Genomic DNA, 20,525 nt, shown 5'->3' on the forward strand with positions numbered 1-20,525 from the left:
TCCTTTGCTCCAGACATTTCACAGAGGAAATGAATAATGGAAATGGAAATGTATAATGTTGAACAGTAGAACATTCCAAAAACAAATCTTTCCCCTTATAAAATTCCCCTAATTCATATTTTTCTCAAATAATGCTACGAAATGCAACAAAATGTTCAACTATAAAAAAAAATGTTTCCCTGCTGGAAAATGATTGTCCCAACTTTCAAGAATCCCTGAGTTATGTCATTTGATGTTCTCCTCACGGTTGAGGGTTTTGTGTTCAAGGCCTGAGTGGCTAAGCAATGGCGTTTGCTAGCCAGACACCTGAACTAATGTCATTTTACAATGCATCATCGTTGGAACTAAAAGTCAGCATTGATTTGTGATTATACAAACCATGCTGGGCGGAAACTGCCCTCTCAGTAATGGGTGCTGATCTAGTCTCGTCCGGGGGACAGGTGGCGGGAAGGAGGATCGGAGGGGGGACGAAATGCCAGAGGAGCCTCCTCAGAAGAATTATCGATCTCTTTGCAGAGCCTTTTGTTCTCCCAGGTAATGAAGCAGACTATTGATTTATCGGCCGGTGACGGTTACCTTTTGCCTCCTCTTGGGTTTGCTGTTCCCAGTTAACTGTAAAGTCCCCACGAGGGGACATTTTTTTCAAATAGAAACCTGGGATCTTACTTCCTGTGTCACAGTACAATGGTTTTAATAAGTTTTTCTTTTGTCCACTGTTGATACAGTCCCAAAATGTTTTGCATGTCAGCAGTCAAGTTGTCAAGATATTGGACTTTCAAGAAGCTAAGTGTCTCTGGCCACATCATCAAGATGAGGCTAAATGCATTTTGCCTCATAATGGGGATGTGGATGATGTGGCACCATCATAATTACATAGACCAATTAAAAGAAATACTAAAATATGTTCAATTTAACAGACCAAGCAGCACCGTTCACGTCATTATTACACTCTTTGATCTTCCATAAGAACTTCAACTATGCTAAATTACTTGAATGTGTGAATGCATTTCCAACATGGTATAATGTGGAGTGCAAGAAAATTGGTCAGTGTAGCAAATGTTATGATTGTGTCTCTGACAGGGGTAACACGTCTTTCTTTTACATTTATCATAACATCATAATGACCTATTTCAGAATAATTAAATGTCTCTCTTCTATGGGCAGCCATGTCTTATTAAGGCGTTCAGTTTAGAAAAAGAACTGCGTTGTGAACAGTAAAAGCATAAAAGTATGCAATCTAGTTGCAACAGGACACTCATACAGTACATGAGCTAAGTTATTATATCTGACACTTTTGATTGACATCTCAGTAAAGGTCAGACCTTCCTTCATCAAAGCCTTGTCTCTCCTCTGCCCACTCAGTGTCTCATAAGGGACATGGCGGGACTCCACAGTACAGATAAAAACAATTTACAAGCTCACAATAATGAATTATGGCTAGCCTCACCAGGATGGGCTATAGAACTGAGCCTGGTAATTGCAGAACGAGCAGAGGGCTGTTAAACATCATAATTATAGTCACCTACCTGGTAATCTTTTCATTTTTACCTCAGAAAGAATAAATGGGCAGACAGAATTTATTTTCCTCCGTTTTTCCTTTTTACTCCAGCGTCCCTAGCTCACTTACTGTGAGAGGAAAAGGTTTAAGTTGTTGGCGGGTTGATGTGATGTAAAGTTTTCGTCTGTTCTCTGTCTCACCTCTAATGGGACATGTTAACCAGGAGTAGGTGGGTAAAGTGTTCTGATGATTTTCGGGGAAATAATTCACTTGTAAAGACCAAAAAGACAATCAGGACCTTACTTTTTCCATCTCTTCACAGTGGCCATGTTCTGACACTCCTGCATCCAAAGGACAGCCTGAAACTCAGTTATACATCCAGCACACACCTCAGCATCAATCCATGTTCATCCGTGTTACCCTCCTTGGAGATTATCTTATGACATGAGAAGGATTTGATAAGAGGAGCAGACAAAATGGAGGTTACAGCCATTGACCTTCATAGGTGTGTGACCTCTCCCTGATCTGCTCCCCTGAACAGACAAGCCATGAGACACAGGCCACGTTAGTAAATGAGATCTGACACCTTATAGTCCTGACATTTAATACTGCAGGTATGGATCTGTGGCCCAGTAAAGTAGAGGGGCATCACTCCTGGTTCTAGAGGGCAGTTGGAGTGTCTACTGATCTGCTCCAATTCAATCTGTTTCAGATAAATAAATACAAACATTCACCCTGTGTGTTTCTAGCCATGACCCAAATGGAACCAGTCTTACGACAAACTCAGCCTTGTTCACTTCTTTCAGCATCTGTAGTATGTGTGTTCGTGTGTGTGCGTACATTCACTGTACAAAACTATACATTTTTGTAAAATAATTAGGGGTTCAATTGTTCCTTTAACAAAGTCTACTAATCCAGTAGGATAAAGAAGCTTGATCACAAGCTATAACACGAACCACATAAATGAGAGTAATAGAGATTCCTGATGATTTGATCAAACTCCTCTATCATGTTTAATTTCATTCACTCAGTTTAAGTGGTTTCAATTCCTGCGATTAATGTGTTGAATGTCTTACAATGAGATGTGATAACAGCTGTTCCTCGGCTCTAAGTAAGTTTGACAAAAAATATCCCCAGGTGTTAATCCATTATGTTTTAATAACAAGTCAACTACAAAACTGACTGACACCACTGTATTCTGGTCGTTATGGAAAGTGCACGGTCACATAAGCAAAATAACATATAAAAGAGTTACAAACAAACAGACTGTACCATGTTTCTTAAAAAGTTCCTCCAGTTGGCTTCAGTATATACTGTATAAATGAGAAGGGTTGAATTTAAACAAGCTGGTCAAATGGATGTGGAGAGAGTGTTACATATATCAATTTCTAGATCTGCTTCTGTTTATATATGTCAGAGTTTGCGTGTGACTTCTTTCGACCAAAAAGCACCGGCTATCAGCACCTCCCAAGTCATTGAGTCGCCACACAACTGAAAGCCAAACAACATTATTCAGTTTTCCTTCTCATCCAACTGCTCCATTTAGTACATAGTTTTACAGTCTTGTAATCCAATCAACAAACCACTGAAAGCCAAAATACTGTACCAGTACACCATTCAGCTGTCCAATAGTTCCCCTTGTAGCCGTTTATCTTTAACGTCCCCCAGTCGTCCCCTAGTAACTGTTAACTACACAGCTTGGTTGTCTCGTAATCCAGAGAGTTGGGCAGGCGGTTGCTGAAGGCCTGCAGTGAGGCATGTATGCGGACCACCTCGCTGGCGGTCAGTTTGAGCCGGTGTCTGAGCAGACAGGAGAACAGGTCCAGTCTCTGCTGACCTGGAGGGGACAGTCGGTTGACCCGGTCCCTGATCTCCAGCAGCTGCAGCAAGGCCGTGTCCTGGGAACCCTGGGTGTGCGGGTAGTCCAGCTGCAGGATCAGGTCGCGGATCGCTTCTGGGTCAAAGTGCATACTGTAGCCAAACACCTGGATGCTGTTGATCTTCATGTAGCCCAGATTCCGAGAAGAATCCAGCATTTCTAATGGCTCATAGTAGAGGCTGTCGTTCACTGCCCCTGCCGGGCCTCCACCGCCTTGCGTCTTTATCCGGCTCCGCAGGTAGATGTGGATAGTCTCAAAGAAGGTCTTCCACTTGTTGCCCAGCGTCAGGGTCCAGTTAAAGCACTCCAGGGGCAGGTCCAGTTTGGTGGCTGTCCAGTCTGGGAAGCTGTTCTCACTGACGGGAATGTACCAGCTCTCAGAGTGGCTGCCTCCAAAGGGGTTGATGTAGAGGGTGAGGACGGGCTCCAGGGTGCTGTTCTTGGTCAGGCAGATCTGGAGAGACACGCCCAGCAGCATGTGGACCAGGTTGGACTTGTACTTGTTGCTCTTCAGAGTCAGCAGCATCCTCTTCCTCCAGGACGGGTCGAACCAGCTGTTCAGACGCATGTCATTACTGATGAAGATGGCGTGGACCTGGATGGACATATTCATGGTTGTTTAAGTTGTTAGGACAATATGTCTATCTACTTTCTCAAGATCGTACGGAATATTACAAAACATGCATCCTGTATGCAATAAGGCACTAAAGTAATACTGCAAAATATTTGACAAAGCAATTTACTTTATGTCCTGAATACAAAGTGTTAAGTTTGCTTGTAATCGTTAAGGACTGGGGAGTTTTTCAGGATAAAAAAGAAACAGAATGGAGCTGAGCACAGGAAAAATCCTAGAGGAAAACCTGGTCTTCGTTCTACCAGACATTGGAATACAAATGTACCTTTCAGCAGGACAATAACCTAAAACACAAGGCCAAATCTACAACGGAGAAGCTTACCAAGAAGACAGTGAATTTTCCTGAGTGGCCGAGTTATTGTATTGAGTTAACTCTACTTGAAAGTCTATGACAAGACCTGAAAATGGTTGTCTAGCAATAAACAACAACTCATTTGACAAAGCTTGAAGAATGTTGAAAACAATAATGGGCAAATTCTGCACAATCCAGGTGTGGAAAGCTCTTAGAGACTTACCCAGAAAGACTCACAGCTGTAATCACTCCCAAAGGTGCTTCTACAAAGTATTGACTCAGGGGTGTGAATTTTTATGTAAATTAGATATTTCTGTTTTTCATTTTCAATACATTTGCAAAAAAAAAATGTTTACATGTTTCACCTTGTCATTATGGGGTATTGTGTGTAGATGTGCGCGAAACATTAATTTAATAAATTCAGGCTGTAACAACAAAATGTGGAATAAGTCAAGGGGTATAAATACTTTGTGAAGGCACTGTATTTACCTCCAGTCTACGGTCAGCCCTCTGTAGCAGGTATCTCAGCTCCAGGTCCTGTTGGTCTGTCTCAAAGCCCAGGTAGTTCTCTGTAGAGTCAGCCACCATGGGTCTGCAGACCCCCTGGGTTAGGCCGTATCCAGGGTTGCAGCTTCCACAGCGGGTGTGGTTGTCTAGGGCGCAGGCTGCGCAGGCGGGGCCCTCTCCGATGGCACATGGCGGGGACAGCTGGCAAGGGCTGTGCTCGTAGCTGCAGGTACAGCTGTGGAGCTCTTCAGAGAACGAACCCAGCTGGTTGTTCTCAGAACAGTAGAGGAGAGACTGGAAGTGGCTCAGCCAATAGGACTGGGGCCTGGGACGGAGACGGAGAGACACAATGGAATATAACATAGGATGGCAATACAGTAGGTGAATGTAAATGGATGTGAATTTAATTGGTTTATAGTATAAATAAAAAAAATCTGTGCAATTGTACTTAGTAACAGTTACTCCTACTAGGAACTAATAATGCATGTTTGAGTATACCATTAATGCATTCTGCAATATTTTTTGTTTGTAGTATTGTAAAAAATCTTTACAAAGAGACAAACATATTGCTTCATCTGTGAAATAGACATGCAGAAAGTAAAACTGCATAATTTGGACTAATGGTCAAAGTTTGAGCACAAAGGCTGCGATCGCACAACTAGCCCAATTATGATATTTTTTCTAGTAATTGGTCTTTTAACCAATCACATCAGATTTTTTCACATCAGATTTTTTTCAGAGCTGATCTGATTTGTCAAAAGACCAATTAGTGAAACAAATATCAAAATTGGGCTGCCTGTCTGAACACAAAGTGTAGTTTAAACCAATTCTGAAGTCGTATTATTACTCGCTGTATAAAACTGAGCCGCCGTCTTCCTGCAGATTATTCCTTCATAATTGTCAGCAGTGGAACTGGCCCCTGGAAGTTATATCAATCACGCATCTCTCGTCTGTGTGAAGCACTGCGAACTAAAGGGATGTAGGGGAGCCTCCCAGTCAAAATGACCAACATTCCACTCCCTCTCTCCACAGTCTATAGTCACAAAATAAGTATAGTGCTTTACATTTTCCTCACAGCGGCAGTAATAACGTAGATAAACACTGCTTGGCTTGCTTCCTGTTTCTCCCACTCACACAGGGGGAGATGGAGAGGATTGCTATCAGCTTCCTGGATGGGTGATTAAAGTGTAATTGGGGCTCAGTGGTAAGAGCTGTAATGTGGGAGCAGAGTGGGACTCTCACAGTTCTCTGGGTAGATGGATGTGAGGCTGCCTCTGACACCTCTTGCTGAGGCTGAAGAGCTTGAACACCACTCTCTGGGCTCGTCTGAAGAGCACACTCATGCTGTTCTCCAGCTGCTCGTAACGCCACTGGAACACGCCATCCAACGACCACAGGTGCTGGATTGTCGTCACGTTCAGGAAGAAGTTCTGCGGGAGCCTCGTCAGGAAGGTCTTGAACTCATCTGGCAGAAAGAGAGTGAAAATTAAAAGGTGATTGTTTTGAAATTAACATGCCATGAATATGGCCAGGTGAATAGGGATCTAGTGCTGCCGTAGCATGGGGGAACCGTGCTCCATCACTTTTCAATTTGAGAATACATGGAGTTGGTAACGTAAAAAAAGTATTCTGGTTAATTCTAAATAAATAATATGTAACACCACAAAAATTCCATGAAAACAAAAGAATGACAAACTAAATAGATATGTAGGCTATAGCAGCCTACAGGTAGGAAAATTGTGGTTTCTTCCCTGTACTCTCTCTCTCTGGAGGTGGCGCAAATGATGAATAACTATAGGCGTGTGTGCAGAGGCCCAACGGTCAGAGGCTTGACAACTTTGAGCAGGCCAAATCCACCATGACAAGAACAGCCACAGACAGAAAACTCTACCAGGGGTTGCTAAAACATTTGTCCTCAAAACATTGTGTTATGGACTTGGGGCTCATGTACAACTCACATGAACTCGCCCTACAGTCCATGTGCTTAGCTTACAGAAATGCACCATCTCAATTGCGTATGCAGACAAACTCATCCACTGCATGAACCTTATCACATCAACAAGATCTAGGATCCAAATTCACAGCATGAATGCCCTGATGTTCATAAAACTCCACAGACCCCCTCCTGCGCAATGGAACCCAGAACGACCACTTGGTTATGGTGCTGTCCTTTCAGCACCATGATTCAAAGGCGCTCAAATCGCTTAAAGTAACCTTAATCAAGATCTGTTGCCTACGCCTAATAGTCCTTCTCATCACTTCTCACAATAGTGTTCATTTAGTAGCCTAAAGTTAGATAAAAGCTGAATCAATGTCTCGCAAGATCACACAATGATGAATTCGTATTTTACATAGCCTAGCAGAACCGAATATGATAGCATACTGTAGCATAGACACCTACAGTATAATATGTTACACCAAAAACACCTCCTCAGTCATTTCTAATCTGAGGCTGAGGAGTCACATTTCTTCTCCCTCATGTGGCTAAAACTCTACAGCGTGCGCCATTAGGCAGTATATATGCTTTGATTGAAACAAAATAGGCCGTCAAGAAAGGCTACCCACTAGGCACAGACGTCCAGTCAACGTCTATTCCACTTTGGATCTACGTCACTAAATTAAAATGACATGAAAACAAAGTTGATTCAACCAGAGCGTGCCCAGTGGGTAATAGGATCCAAAAACGGTTCTCCTATGGGGATGGCCAAAGAACCCTTTTGGAAAAATGTTTTCTGTATGTTTGAAAAGAAAGAGCATAAGATCACTTCATGCATGTTGCCACATTCCTCAAGGCTAAAGGAGAACAATGTCATTGGTTCCAGTACTGCCATGCTCCATGTTTCCTGGTTTATTTTCTTCCTGCTGGCATCCCATTCCGCTGAACGTTGAAACGTCTTTGATATCCTTTACCGAAGGACACGTTTACGACCTCACCGGAGAAACTCTTTATTCCTGGCACTCGCCTGCACTCTCCTCTCCTCCCTGCTCTTAAAACATCAACTTTGAAAGTAATTGCACTTATTGATATTTCACAAACCCAAAATATTTGAAGAAAAAAAAAGGCCCATCCATTCGGAATTCACCTCAGAAATAGTGGCCACTACAGGGTGACCTAGAGAGGCAATAATATCCCAACATTATGCTAAGTGCTCTCATTCATACGTTGTTACTACACCGAGGTGAAAATGCTGGAATGGTAATAAATGTGTTTCATGGATGATTAATCTGCTCGAGACATATTGTAAACTACCTATGAAAGAATTATCCAATCCTATCAGGTTGTGATTTGCTGTACACAGACCGTGTGCCAAGTCCCCCATGTTTCACTGACTCATTACAGTTTACACTGTAAATCATAATGTCTGGGGTACACACCAAGGAACGGCCCTCCACCTTTAATTGCGTGGCATATGATAAAACACTTTTAGTCAGCTCACATAGTTTTAAAATTCATATGTGGACAATCAACTGCATGCACAACGACTAAGTTTAGAGCGAAGCTAGCTGAAGACTTTTCGTAAATGCTGCATGACAACTGAGTGGCACTGGACACTTCATATATCAAATTAAACGTTTAATAGTTTCAGCATCTAAAGATCAAAGAGGATCCAAAACGTTTATCTTCACCTGAGTCCTCAAACTCCTTGTAAAGTGTCCCCCATGTCTCAGTGATCCTCTGCAGGCTGTCCTCCATGGCTTGGATGTCCATGTAGGGACAGTTGCATTCTGGGAACTTGGGGTCACACTTGCACCAGCAGTCATTGTCCTTACAGATGAAGCCCCCTTCCACATTACACGCGATGTAGCTGAGAGCAGCCTGGACAAAACTGTCCCGCAGGTAGTCTGGCAGGATAACCTGTAGGCCTGTAAAACAACACAACATAGCCAGGATGTAAAACCACCATTAAGGTGTACTGTTATGGTACTGTATAAGAGGACAACAATTTGTGATCTATAGTGAGTGAATTGCAAGTCAGTGCAAGTGTAGTTGTTAGCCTTGGTATATTAACAATGTAAGAGCATACCAATAACTGTATTTTACTCTATACAATCGTTGTAATGGGATGTATCAATCTCTTTGAAGATGCTATTGTATGGGAATTTATGATAGGATGTGCTATAATAATATATTATATTGGTTGCTTTTTTGTGGTTGATTCCAAAGCACTGGTGTGGAGCGTGACAATGGTGTACAGGATTTGCATTCTAGGAATACGTAATCAAAAATATATATAATACAGACCTTGCAAGTGGACTTTGTTTTCCGGACTCTGAACCAGAACAGAGCTGACAGAATCAAGGTTGTCATAGTTACTGCATCCGAGAGGGCCTGTCCGGGTCTCCGTTACCTAGGCAACAACAAACATACAAAGCTTTTAATACACATTCCTTATAACATCACAGCAACATTTGTATGCTTTGCCGTACTATTACATCAGTATGCCCAAATGAAATATCAAACTAAAAATATGGAGGAAAAAAAAACACTACTTCTACAGTACTTATATGACAAAGGAAACACTTCTGAGAGAGGTTGCTCTCTGCTGGGAAAATGCAATGAAGTGATGAGAATGTGAGTTCCCCGGTGAGATGAGTGTTCAGCCATGGTTTACCGCTTCTTGTGCCCCGTCTTCCTGTGCCCCTATAGCCAAGCCCCTATTACACACATTACACAGGCCCCTTAATAACCATCACCCACAGCTCTGAGTAGATACTGAATCACAGCTAGCAGAGAGACACTGAACATTGCACAGTGGTAGAGCACATTTACAGTACGCCTTCTCCTCTCCTCTGCTCTCCTTCTCCTTCCTTCCACCCACAGACGACACTGAATTGATTACATGCATTCCTTCATTACATGCATTCTTATGCACCCACAGAGAAAATGGCAGCGTTGCTGTTCTTATTCTCTCCCACTCAAAGAAAAGAGAAACATCAGAGTGGTGTTGAAGGAGGGCCTCTAACAACTCAGCCATGGCAGGTCTTTTCTGTCGTATTGACTGAGACATCTCTCCTGACCTTTTCATGGCAAAACATATCTGCCAGACCTGATCATCCTTTCTCCCTCATTTGCAACATGAGATATCTTTTCTCTTTCTGTTTGAGGTTATGGTGGAGAGCACCTAACTGATTGCAATTTTTCTCCCTTTGTAGTAGAGGGACAGCGTTGTCAGCCCAGAGACATGACCAGGTTTGGCCTGTCACAGGACAGTTGGTGGCAGAGAGACAGATGGATGTGGCGAGAAAACAAGGGCAGTCCATCAGTTACACAATCAAACACAATCCCAGAGTGCTGACAGAGAGAAAAACTAGAGAGAGACCTGATGATAATAGTATATACAGGGTAACTTCTGGAGCTATTAAATCAAACCTTGAACCCAGCAAAACCTGGGTGTCTAGGAAAATGAATAGAATATGCTAATCAGAGAAAGGGGAGAATCTGTGTGGAATGATTTTGCCATTATTATTTACAGCACATTGTAAATCACAAATTTCCTTCATATGGGATTTTACTGCTGATAAGACTGTAGAAATGAGGAACAACGTTTTGGGACACTTGAATATTTAATCTATTAAGAGCATTACTTGAAATGACATATATGATAGCCCATATGGCATAATGCTGACTGATGAGCACGGCAATCCATTTACTCTATGGATAGCAGCTGCTTTTTATTGCAGATACATTCTGGTATATTACTAGATGCTTAATGCACATTATTGGTGAGCTGTATCTCTGTGTTGCTCCTGGAGGTGTTTCACATGTAGCACAGAGGGGCTGTATTCCAGTACAGTCTGCTGAGCTTATTTTTCTCTTTCTCTGCTTTTCTTCATGACCACTAGAGGGTAAGGAGATAGATAGGTCTATGATACAGTAGCTTGATGAAGCAAAGATGAGGAAGACATGAGGAAAGGTAGTTATTTAAATGATGTGGTAAGCACCTTTACAATTGCCCAAGTGTCACGACTTCCGCCGAAGTCGGCCCTTCTCCTTGTTCGGGTGGTGTTCGGCGGTCGACGTCACCGGCTTTCTAGTCACCATCGATCCATTTTTCAGTTTCGTTTTGTTTTGTCTGTATTATACACACCTGGTTTCAATTCCCCCATCATGTTCCCTATTTAACCCTCTGGCTTTCATTTCTGTTTTGTCCGTGATTGTTTGTACGTTAGGTGTTGTGGTTGATACGTGTATGTATCTGTTTATTTCCATTTGTGGAAATTGTGCATTAATTTTGAGTAAATCACTGTGGTTTCGCTCAACACCTGTGTCCTGCGTTTGACTCCGAAAATTCTCCGCACACAACCCTGACAGAATCACGGACTATACTTCAAATGGAGTCAGCAGGCGCAGCCAGCCCTTCTCTCCAAGTAGAGGAGCAGGTTCAACAGCACGCGACCATGTTGCATAGTTTAGGGACAGCCATGGATCGCGTGCTGCAAACTATGGACAGATGGGAGAGAGGAGGTCTCCCAGTAAATCATACCCCAGCACCAACACCCGCACCTCCACCTACACCACCATCCATCCCTCCACCGGTCGGAACCAGTGGAATTCGGCTCTCGCTCCCAGGAGCGTATGATGGAACAGCAGCCGGGTGTCAGGGTTTCCTCCTACAGCTGGAGCTATACCTGGCCTCTGTTCATCCGTCCCCTTCAGGACACGAGAGGGTGGGCGCCCTCATCTCCTGTCTGACTGGTAAAGCCCTGGAGTGGGCCAACGCCATCTGGGGAGGAGAGGGATCTACCCGAGATAACTATGATGACTTCTCTCGCCGCTTCCGGGCCGTCTTTGATCATCCACCTGAAGGGAGAGCGGCGGGAGAGCGATTGTTCCATCTAAGGCAGGGGATGAGGAGCGCTCAAGATTTCGCCTTGGACTTCCGTACTCTGGCCGCTGGTGCGGGATGGAATGAGCGGGCCCTGATCGACCACTACAGGTGTAGTCTACGAGAGGACGTTCGTAGGGAGCTAGCCTGCAGGGACACCACTCTCAACCTGGACCAGCTGGTAGATTTATCTATCCGGCTGGATAACCTGTTGGCCTCCCGCGGGCGTCTAGATCGGGGTCCGCACATTCCATTACCCAGCTCCTTGGATCCAACCCCTATGGAGTTGGGAGGGGCTGCTAGGAGGGAGACCGGAGGGGGAACCACTCCATGTACCAACTGTGGACGCAGAGGGCACACTGCTGTCCGGTGCTGGGGTGTTTCTCCTGGAAGTCGAGGTAGCAGGCGGAGCACTGGTGGGTCGTCTCAGGTGAGTAGGCACATAACTCACCCAGAGCCTTCTGTTGCACACATGTGGTTATCTATAGAATTTCCTGAGTTTTCCCCACATTCCCAGCATAAGGCGCTAGTAGATTCAGGCGCAGCTGGGAACTTTATTGACCGCTCTTTGGCTCATAGCTTAGGGATCCCTATTATTCCGGTTGATGTTCCCTTCCCTGTACATGCCTTAGATAGTCGTCCTTTGGGGTCGGGGCTGGTTGGGGAGGTCACAGCGCCCATCGCTATGAGAACGCAGGGGGATCACGAGGAGAGAATTAGTCTCTTTCTGATCGCGTTTCCTGTTGTGTTGGGTCTTCCCTGGTTGGCCTCTCATGATCCGATTATTTCGTGGCAACAGAGGGCTCTCAAGGGATGGTCCTGTCAGTGTTCAGGGAGGTGTGTAGGTGTTTCCTTAGGTGCCACTACGGTGGAAAGTCCAAACCAGGTTTCCACCATGCACATTCCTCCCGAATATGCCGATTTGGCACTCGCCTTCTGTAAGAAGAAGGCGACTCAATTACCACCCCATCGACCGGGGGATTGTGTGATAGATCTCTTGGTAGACGCTACACTTCCCAGGAGTCACGTGTATCCTCTGTCACAGGAGGAGACGGTGGCTATGGAGACATATGTCACCGAATCTCTGGGACAGGGATACATTCGGCCTTCCATCTCACCTGTCTCCTCGAGTTTATTTTTCGTTAAGAAGAAGGATGGAGGTTTGCGCCCGTGTATTGATTATCGCGGATTGAATAAGATCACGGTAAAATACAGTTACCCGCTACCACTTATAGCGAGTATGACCGAGTCATTACACGGGGCGCGCTTCTTCACAAAATTGGACCTCAGGAGCGCTTACAACCTGGTGCGTATCAAGGGGGGAGATGAGTGGAAGACAGCATTTAGCACCACTTCTGGGCATTATGAGTACCTCGTCATGCCGTACGGGTTAATGAATGCTCCATCAGTCTTCCAATCCTTTGTGGATGAGATCTTTAGGGACCTGCACGGTCAGGGTGTAGTGGTGTATATAGACGACATTCTAATATATTCCGCTACACGCGCCGAGCATGTGTCCCTAGTGCGCAGGGTGCTTGGTCGACTGTTGGAGCATGACCTGTACGTCAAGGCTGAGAAATGTCTGTTCTTCCAACAGTCCATCTCCTTCCTAGGGTACCGCTTTTCAGCGTCAGGGGTAGAGATGGAGAATGACCGCATTTCAGCCGTGCGTAATTGGCCGACTCCAACCACGGTAAAGGAGGTGCAGCGGTTTTTAGGGTTTGCCAACTACTACCGGAGATTTATCCGGGGTTTTGGGCAGGTAGCGGCTCCCATTACCTCACTGCTGAAGGGAGGACCGGTGCGACTGCAGTGGACAGTTGGGGCGGACAGGGCGTTTGGTCACCTGAAGGCTCTGTTTACCTCAGCTCCCGTGCTGGCTCATCCTGATCCTTCCTTAGCATTCATAGTTGAGGTGGACGCGTCCGAGGCGGGGATAGGGGCTGTGCTGTCTCAGCGCTCGGGTACGCCACTAAAACTCCGCCCCTGTGCATTCTTTTCGAAGAAGCTCAGCCCGGCGGAGCGAAACTATGATGTGGGGGACCGGGAGTTGCTGGCTGTTGTCATGGCTCTGAAAGCGTGGAGACATTGGCTTGAGGGGGCAAGACACCCTTTTCTCATTTGGACTGACCACCGCAATCTGGAGTACATCCGGGCGGCGAGGAGAATGAACCCTCGCCAGGCAAGGTGGGCCATGTTTTTCACCCGTTTTGATTTCACCCTTTCCTACAAACCAGGTTCCCAGAACGTTAAGGCAGACGCACTGTCCCGGCTGTATGATACAGAGGAGAGGTCCTCAGATCCCACTCCCATCATTCCAGCCTCTCGCCTGGTGGCACCGGTGGTATGGGAGGTGGACGCGGACATCGAACGGGCGTCACGTTCAGAGCCCATTCCACCTGACTGTCCAGCTGGGCGTATGTACGTTCCGTTTGATGTCCGCGATCGTTTGATCTGTTGGGCTCATACGTCACCCTCCTCTGGTCATCCTGGTATCGGTCGGACGGTGCGCTGCCTTGCGGGGAAGTACTGGTGGCCCACTTTAGCTAAGGACGTGCGGGTTTATGTGTCCTCCTGTTCGGTATGTGCACAGTGCAAGGCACCTAGACATCTGCCCAGAGGGAAATTACAACCCCTTCCCGTTCCACAGCGACCGTGGTCACACCTATCGGTGGATTTTGTGACGGATCTTCCCCCGTCACAGGGCAACACCACGATCCTGGTCGTTGTGGATCGGTTTTCTAAGTCCTGCCGTCTCCTTCCTTTGCCCGGTCTCCCTACGGCTCTACAAACTGCGGAGGCTCTGTTCACCCACGTATTCCGGCACTACGGGGTGCCTGAGGATATAGTGTCTGATCGGGGTCCCCAATTTACGTCTAGAGTCTGGAGGGCGTTTATGGAACGCCTGGGGATCTCGGTCAGCCTTACCTCAGGTTTCCACCCCGAGAGCAACGGGCAGGTGGAAAGAGTCAACCAGGATGTGGGTAGGTTTCTGAGGTCCTATTGCCAGGACCGGCCGGGGGAGTGGGCGGCTTACATCCCCTGGGCGGAGATGGCCCAAAACTCCCTCCGCCACTCCTCTACCAACCTATCCCCATTTCAGTGTGTGCTAGGTTACCAGCCGGTCCTGGCACCATGGCATCAGAGCCAGACTGAGGCTCCTGCGGTGGATGAATGGTTTCGGCACTCAGAGGAGACTTGGAACGCTGCCCATGTGCGGTTACAACGGGCCATCAGGAGACAAAAGGCGAGTGCCGACTGCCACCGCAGTGAGGCCCCGGTGTATGCACCAGGGGATCGGGTCTGGCTCTCGACCCGAAACCTACCCCTTCACCTGCCCTGCCGGAAGCTGGGTCCGCGGTTTGTGGGGCCATTTAAAGTCCTGAGGAGACTGAACGAGGTTTGTTATAGGTTACAACTCCCCCCTGATTACCGTATTAATCCCTCGTTCCATGTGTCTCTCCTCAGGCCGGTGGTGGCTGGTCCGCTCCAGCAGTCTGAGGTGCGGGAGGTCCCTCCGCCCCCTCTTGACATCGAGGGGGTCCCGGCGTATATCGTAAGGGCCATCATGGATTCTAGACGTCGGGCGAGGGGCCTTCAGTACCTCGTGGAGTGGGAGGGGTACGGTCCGGAGGAGAGATGCTGGGTACCGGTGGAGGACATTCTAGATCCATCCATGTTACAAGAGTTTCACCGTCTCCACTCGGATCGCCCTGCACCTCGCCCTCCGGGTCGTCCCCGAGGCCGGTGTCATCGCGCTGCTGGAGCCGCGCGTCAGGGGAGGGGTACTGTCACGACTTCCGCCGAAGTCGGCCCTTCTCCTTGTTCGGGTGGTGTTCGGCGGTCGACGTCACCGGCTTTCTAGTCACCATCGATCCATTTTTCAGTTTCGTTTTGTTTTGTCTGTATTATACACACCTGGTTTCAATTCCCCCATCATGTTCCCTATTTAACCCTCTGGCTTTCATTTCTGTTTTGTCCGTGATTGTTTGTACGTTAGGTGTTGTGGTTGATACGTGTATGTATCTGTTTATTTCCATTTGTGGAAATTGTGCATTAATTTTGAGTAAATCACTGTGGTTTCGCTCAACACCTGTGTCCTGCGTTTGACTCCGAAAATTCTCCGCACACAACCCTGACACCAAGACTTACAGGCAAGTGCAGGGGCAGGACTTTAGACTGAAAATGCAAGGTACAGATTGTAGCTTTAAGACTGCTGGGATACAGTGCACCTGTGACAAAAAAGACAGCAATCGATTGAGTAGCAGGGCGGAAACATAAAAAAATTAAATGCTGCCATAATGGGAATATAATGCAATACTGTTCTGAGTGGAAATAAATCTGAATCCTCACGGTGTTGTGAGAGCCCCGCTGCCGAGAAACGTTTTCTCATTGTTCATCATTCTGCAGACACACTGCCAACCATGGTCTGGGTCAGGTGGGGATATCACCATTGATTTAGTCAGGGAAATTGTCAATCATTCCCTCTGCTCAACCTCTCTGCTCTCACCTAACACTCTGAACTAATCTCTGCCTTTGAAAAATGAAATCCGGCGCTCACACATACATACACACTACTAAAGTTACTCCCAACAGAACAGACAAAGCAGCGCGTCTTGCTATATGAGGAGTGACTACCTCTGCTGTGATACAAAATGTCTGACCTCCCAACAAGCTCTATGGTTGAGGTAGTAGAGCGCTTTGATAGTAGTTATTCATAGTTTGCTCTGTCAGAAACAGCTGTGACTGTCACTATATAGCAACATAAAGGATAGGGAAGGTTTTTCTTTCCTATTTTCAAAAGGTGTATGCACATTTTCAGGTGTAGGGTAAGAAACATTTCAAAATAAATGAATATACAGTGCATTCGGAAAGTATTCAGACCACTTCCTTTCCCACATTTTGTGACGTTACAGCCTTATTCTAAAATGTATACAATATGTTTTTTCCCCCTCGTCAATCTGCACACAATATCCAATAACGAAAAAGCAAAACCAGGTTTTTAGAAATATTAGCAAATTCATAAAAAATAAAAGATACCTTATTTACATATGTATTCAGACCCTTTGCTATGAGACTCGAAATTGGTGGATCCTGTTTCCATTGATCGTCCTTGAAATGTTTATACAACTTGATTGGAGTCTACCTGTGGTAAATTAAATTGATTGGACATGATTTCGAAAAGGCACACACGTGTCTATATAAGGTGCCACAGTCAACAGTGCATGTTAGAGCAAAAACCAAGGCATGATGTTGAAGGAATTGTCCGTAGAGCTCAGAGACAGGATTGTATCGAGGCACAGATCTGGAGAAGGGTATCAAATAATGTCTGCAGAATTGAAGGTCCCCAAGAAAACAGTGGCCTCTATCATTCTTAAATGGAAGAAGTTTGGAACCACCAAGACTCTTCCTAGAGCTGGCCACCTTGCCAAACTGAGCATTTGGGGGAGAAGGGCCTTGGTTAGAGATGTGCCCAAGAACTCAATGGTCACTCTGACAGAGCTCCAGAGTTCCTCTGTGGAGATGGGAGAACCTTCCAGAAGGACAACCATCTCTGCAGCACTCCACCAAGCAGGCCTTTATGGTAGAGTGGCCAGATGGAAGCCACTTCTTAGTAAAAAGGCACATGACAGCCTGCTTGGAGATCGCCAAAAGCCACGTAAAATACTCTCAGACCATGAGAAGCAAGATTCTCTGGTCTAATGAAACCAAGATTCAACTCTTCAGCCTGAATGCCAAGCATCACGTCTGGAAGAAACCTGTCACCATCCCTACGGTGAAGCATGGTGGCGGTGGCAGCATCATGCTGTGGGGATGTTTTTCAGCGGCAGAGACTGGGAGACTAGTCAGTATCAAGGGAAAGATGAACGGAGCAAAGTACAGAAAGATCCTCGATAAAAACCTGCCCCAGAGCACTCAGGATGTAAGACTACGGCAAAGGTTCACCTTCCAACAGGACAACGACCCTAAGCACACAGCCAAGACAACGCAGGAGTGGCATCAGGACAAGTCTCTAAATGTCCTTGAGTGTCCCATCTATAGCCAGGACTTGAACCTGAACATCTCTGGAGAGACCTGAAAATAGCTGTGCAGTGATGCTCCCCATCCAACCTGACAGAGCTTGAGAGGATCTGCAGAGAAGAATGGGAGAAACTCCCCAAATACAGGTGTGCCAATCTTATAGTGTCATACCCAAGAAGACTTGAGGCTGTAATCTCTGTCAAAGGTGCTTCAATAAAGTACTGAGTAAAGGGTCTGAATACTTGTAAATCAGTACAATGGCACCGGAGGGGATGGCTTTAGATTCACGGGCTCCAAACAAACTGTGCTATTTTTCCCCTGCATTGTTGTAAAGCGTGCCCAGAGTAAACTGCCTGCTACTCTGGCCCAGATCCTAGGATATGCATATTATTAGTAGATTTGGATAGAAAACAGTCTGAAGTTTCTAAAATTGTTTGAATGACGTATGTGAGTATAACAGAACTCATATGGCAGGCAAAAACCTGAGAAAAAATCCACCAGGAAGTGGGAATTCTGAGGTTTGTAGGTTTTCAACTATTTGCTTATCCAAGATACAGTGGAAATGGGGTCATGTTGCACTTCCTAAGGCTTCCACTAGATGTCAACAGTCTTTAGAACCTTGTTTGATGCTTCTACTGTGAAGTGGGGGCGAATGCGAGGAGATTGAGTAAGGTCTCTCCCAGAGTGCCACGAGTTGAACATGTGCTGACCATGCGCGTTCATGTGAGAGTTAGCTGCGTTCCATCGCATTTCTGAAGACAAAGGAATTCTCCGATTGGAACATTATTGAAGATTCATGTTAAAAACATCCTAAAGATTGATTCTATACATCGTTTGACATGTTTCTACGGACTGTAACGGAACTTTTTGGACTTTTCGTCCGTACTTTCCGCTGGACTCGTGAGTTTAGATTGTGTACTGAACGCGCGAACAACAAGGAGGAATTTGAACATAAATGGACATTATCGAACAAAACTCACATTTATTGTGGAACTGGGATTCCTGGGAGTGCATTCTGATGAAGATCATCACAGGTAATGGAATGTTTATAATGTTATTTCTGACTTCTGTTGACTGCAGAATATGGCGGTCATCTCTTTGGGTTGATTTGTCGTCTGAGCGCTGTACTCAGATTATTGCATGGTTTGCTTTTTCCGTAAAGTTTTTTTGAAATCTGACATAGCGGATGCATTAAGGAGAAGTGGATCTAAAATACCATGCATAACAGTTGTATCTTTTAGCAATATTTATTATAAGTATTTCTGTAAATTGATGTGGCTCTCTGCATAAGCACCGGATGTTTTGGAACTACTGAACATAACGCGCCAATGTAAACTCCGATTTTTGGATATAAATTTGAACTTTACCCGAAGAAAACATACATGTATTGTGTAACATGAAGTCCTATGAGTGTCATCTGATGAAGATCATCAAAGGTTAGTGATTAATTTGATCTATATTTCTGCTTTTTGTGACTCCTCTCTTTGGCTGGAAAAATGGCTGTGTTTTTCTCTGACTTGGCTCTGACCTAACATAATCGTTTGGTTTGCTATCGTCGTAAAGCCTTTTTGAAATCGGACACTGTGGCTGGATTTACAACAAGTGTATCTTTAAAATGGTGTAAAATACATGTATGTTTGAGGAATTTTAATTATGGGATTTCTGTTGTTTTGAATTTGGTGCACTGCAGTTTCACTGGCTGTTGACGAGGTGAGACGCTACCGTCCCACATACCCTAGAGAGGTTAAGGACAACAAATTCAAGGTATTGGGGTGGTCATCACAAAGCCCTGACCTCAATCCTGTAGAAAATTTGTTGACAGAACTGAAAAAGTGTTTACGAGCAAGGAAGCCTTCAAACCTGACTCAGTTACACCAGATCTGTCAGGAGGAATGGAACATTTGAAAATGGAACATTCACCCAATTTATTGTGGGAAGCTTGTGGAAGGCTACCCGAAACGCTTGACCCAAGTCAGGAATTGTGAAAAACTGAGTTTAAATGTATTTGGCTAAGGTGTATGTAAACTACCGACTTCAACTGTATATCCCAACCAGAAGCCATGGATTACAGGCAACAACCGCACCAGTTTCAAGGAAAGGGACACTAATCCAGATGCTTATAAGAAATCTCGCTGCCCTCAGACGAACCATTAAAAAGGCAAAGAGTCAATACCGAATCCTAATACACCGGCTCTGACGCTCATCGGATGTGGCAGGGCTTGCAAACTTTTATGGACTACAAAGGGAAACCCAGCCTGTGGGCAGCCCAGTGACGCAAGCTTACCAGACGAGCTAAATGTCTTTTAAGCATGCTTCGAGGCAAGCAAGACTGAAGCATGCATGAGAGCACCAGCTGTTCTGGACAACTGAGTGGTCACGCTCTCTGTAGGCAAAGTTTTCAGCAAGACCTTTAAACAGGTCAACATTCACAAGGACGCGGTGCCAGACAGATTACCAGGACGTGTACTCAGAGCATGCGCGGACCAACTGGCAAGTGTCTTCAGACATTTTCAACCTCTTCCTGACCGAGTTTGTAATACCAACATGTTTCAAGTAGACCACCATAGTCCCTGTGCCCAAGAAAGCGAAGTTAACCAGCCTAAATGACTACCGCCCCGTAGCACTCATGTCAGCAGCCATGAAGTGCTTTGAAGATCTGGTCATGGCTCACATCAACACCATCATCCCGGAAACCCTAGACCCACTACAATTTGCATACCGCCCCAACAGATCCACAGATGACGCAATCTCAATCGAACTCCACACTGCCCTTTCCCACCTGGTCAAAAGGTACACCAATGTGAGAATGCTGTTCATTGTCTACAGCTCAGCTTTCAACACCACAGTGCCCTACAAAAGTCATCACT

General features: G+C 45.6%; 1 protein-coding gene across 1 annotated transcript in view; it reads right to left on the reverse strand.

Moving 5' to 3' along the window:
- Window positions 1–2,631: 2,631 nt before the first annotated feature.
- Window positions 2,632–20,525, reverse strand: part of LOC120052607 (BMP/retinoic acid-inducible neural-specific protein 3-like) — an 86,980-nt gene continuing 69,086 nt past the window's right edge. The window contains exons 5-9 of the mRNA XM_038999616.1: window positions 9,054–9,159; window positions 8,438–8,674; window positions 6,053–6,275; window positions 4,793–5,135; window positions 2,632–3,972 (exon numbers count right to left, since the gene is read on the reverse strand). Coding sequence (XP_038855544.1) covers window positions 3,184–3,972; window positions 4,793–5,135; window positions 6,053–6,275; window positions 8,438–8,674; window positions 9,054–9,159 — 1,698 coding nt within the window. The 3' untranslated portion in view covers window positions 2,632–3,183. The remainder of the gene's footprint in view (window positions 3,973–4,792; window positions 5,136–6,052; window positions 6,276–8,437; window positions 8,675–9,053; window positions 9,160–20,525) is intronic.

This window comes from Salvelinus namaycush, chromosome 8, assembly GCF_016432855.1.
Source record: "Salvelinus namaycush isolate Seneca chromosome 8, SaNama_1.0, whole genome shotgun sequence".
NCBI lineage: Eukaryota > Metazoa > Chordata > Actinopteri > Salmoniformes > Salmonidae > Salvelinus > Salvelinus namaycush.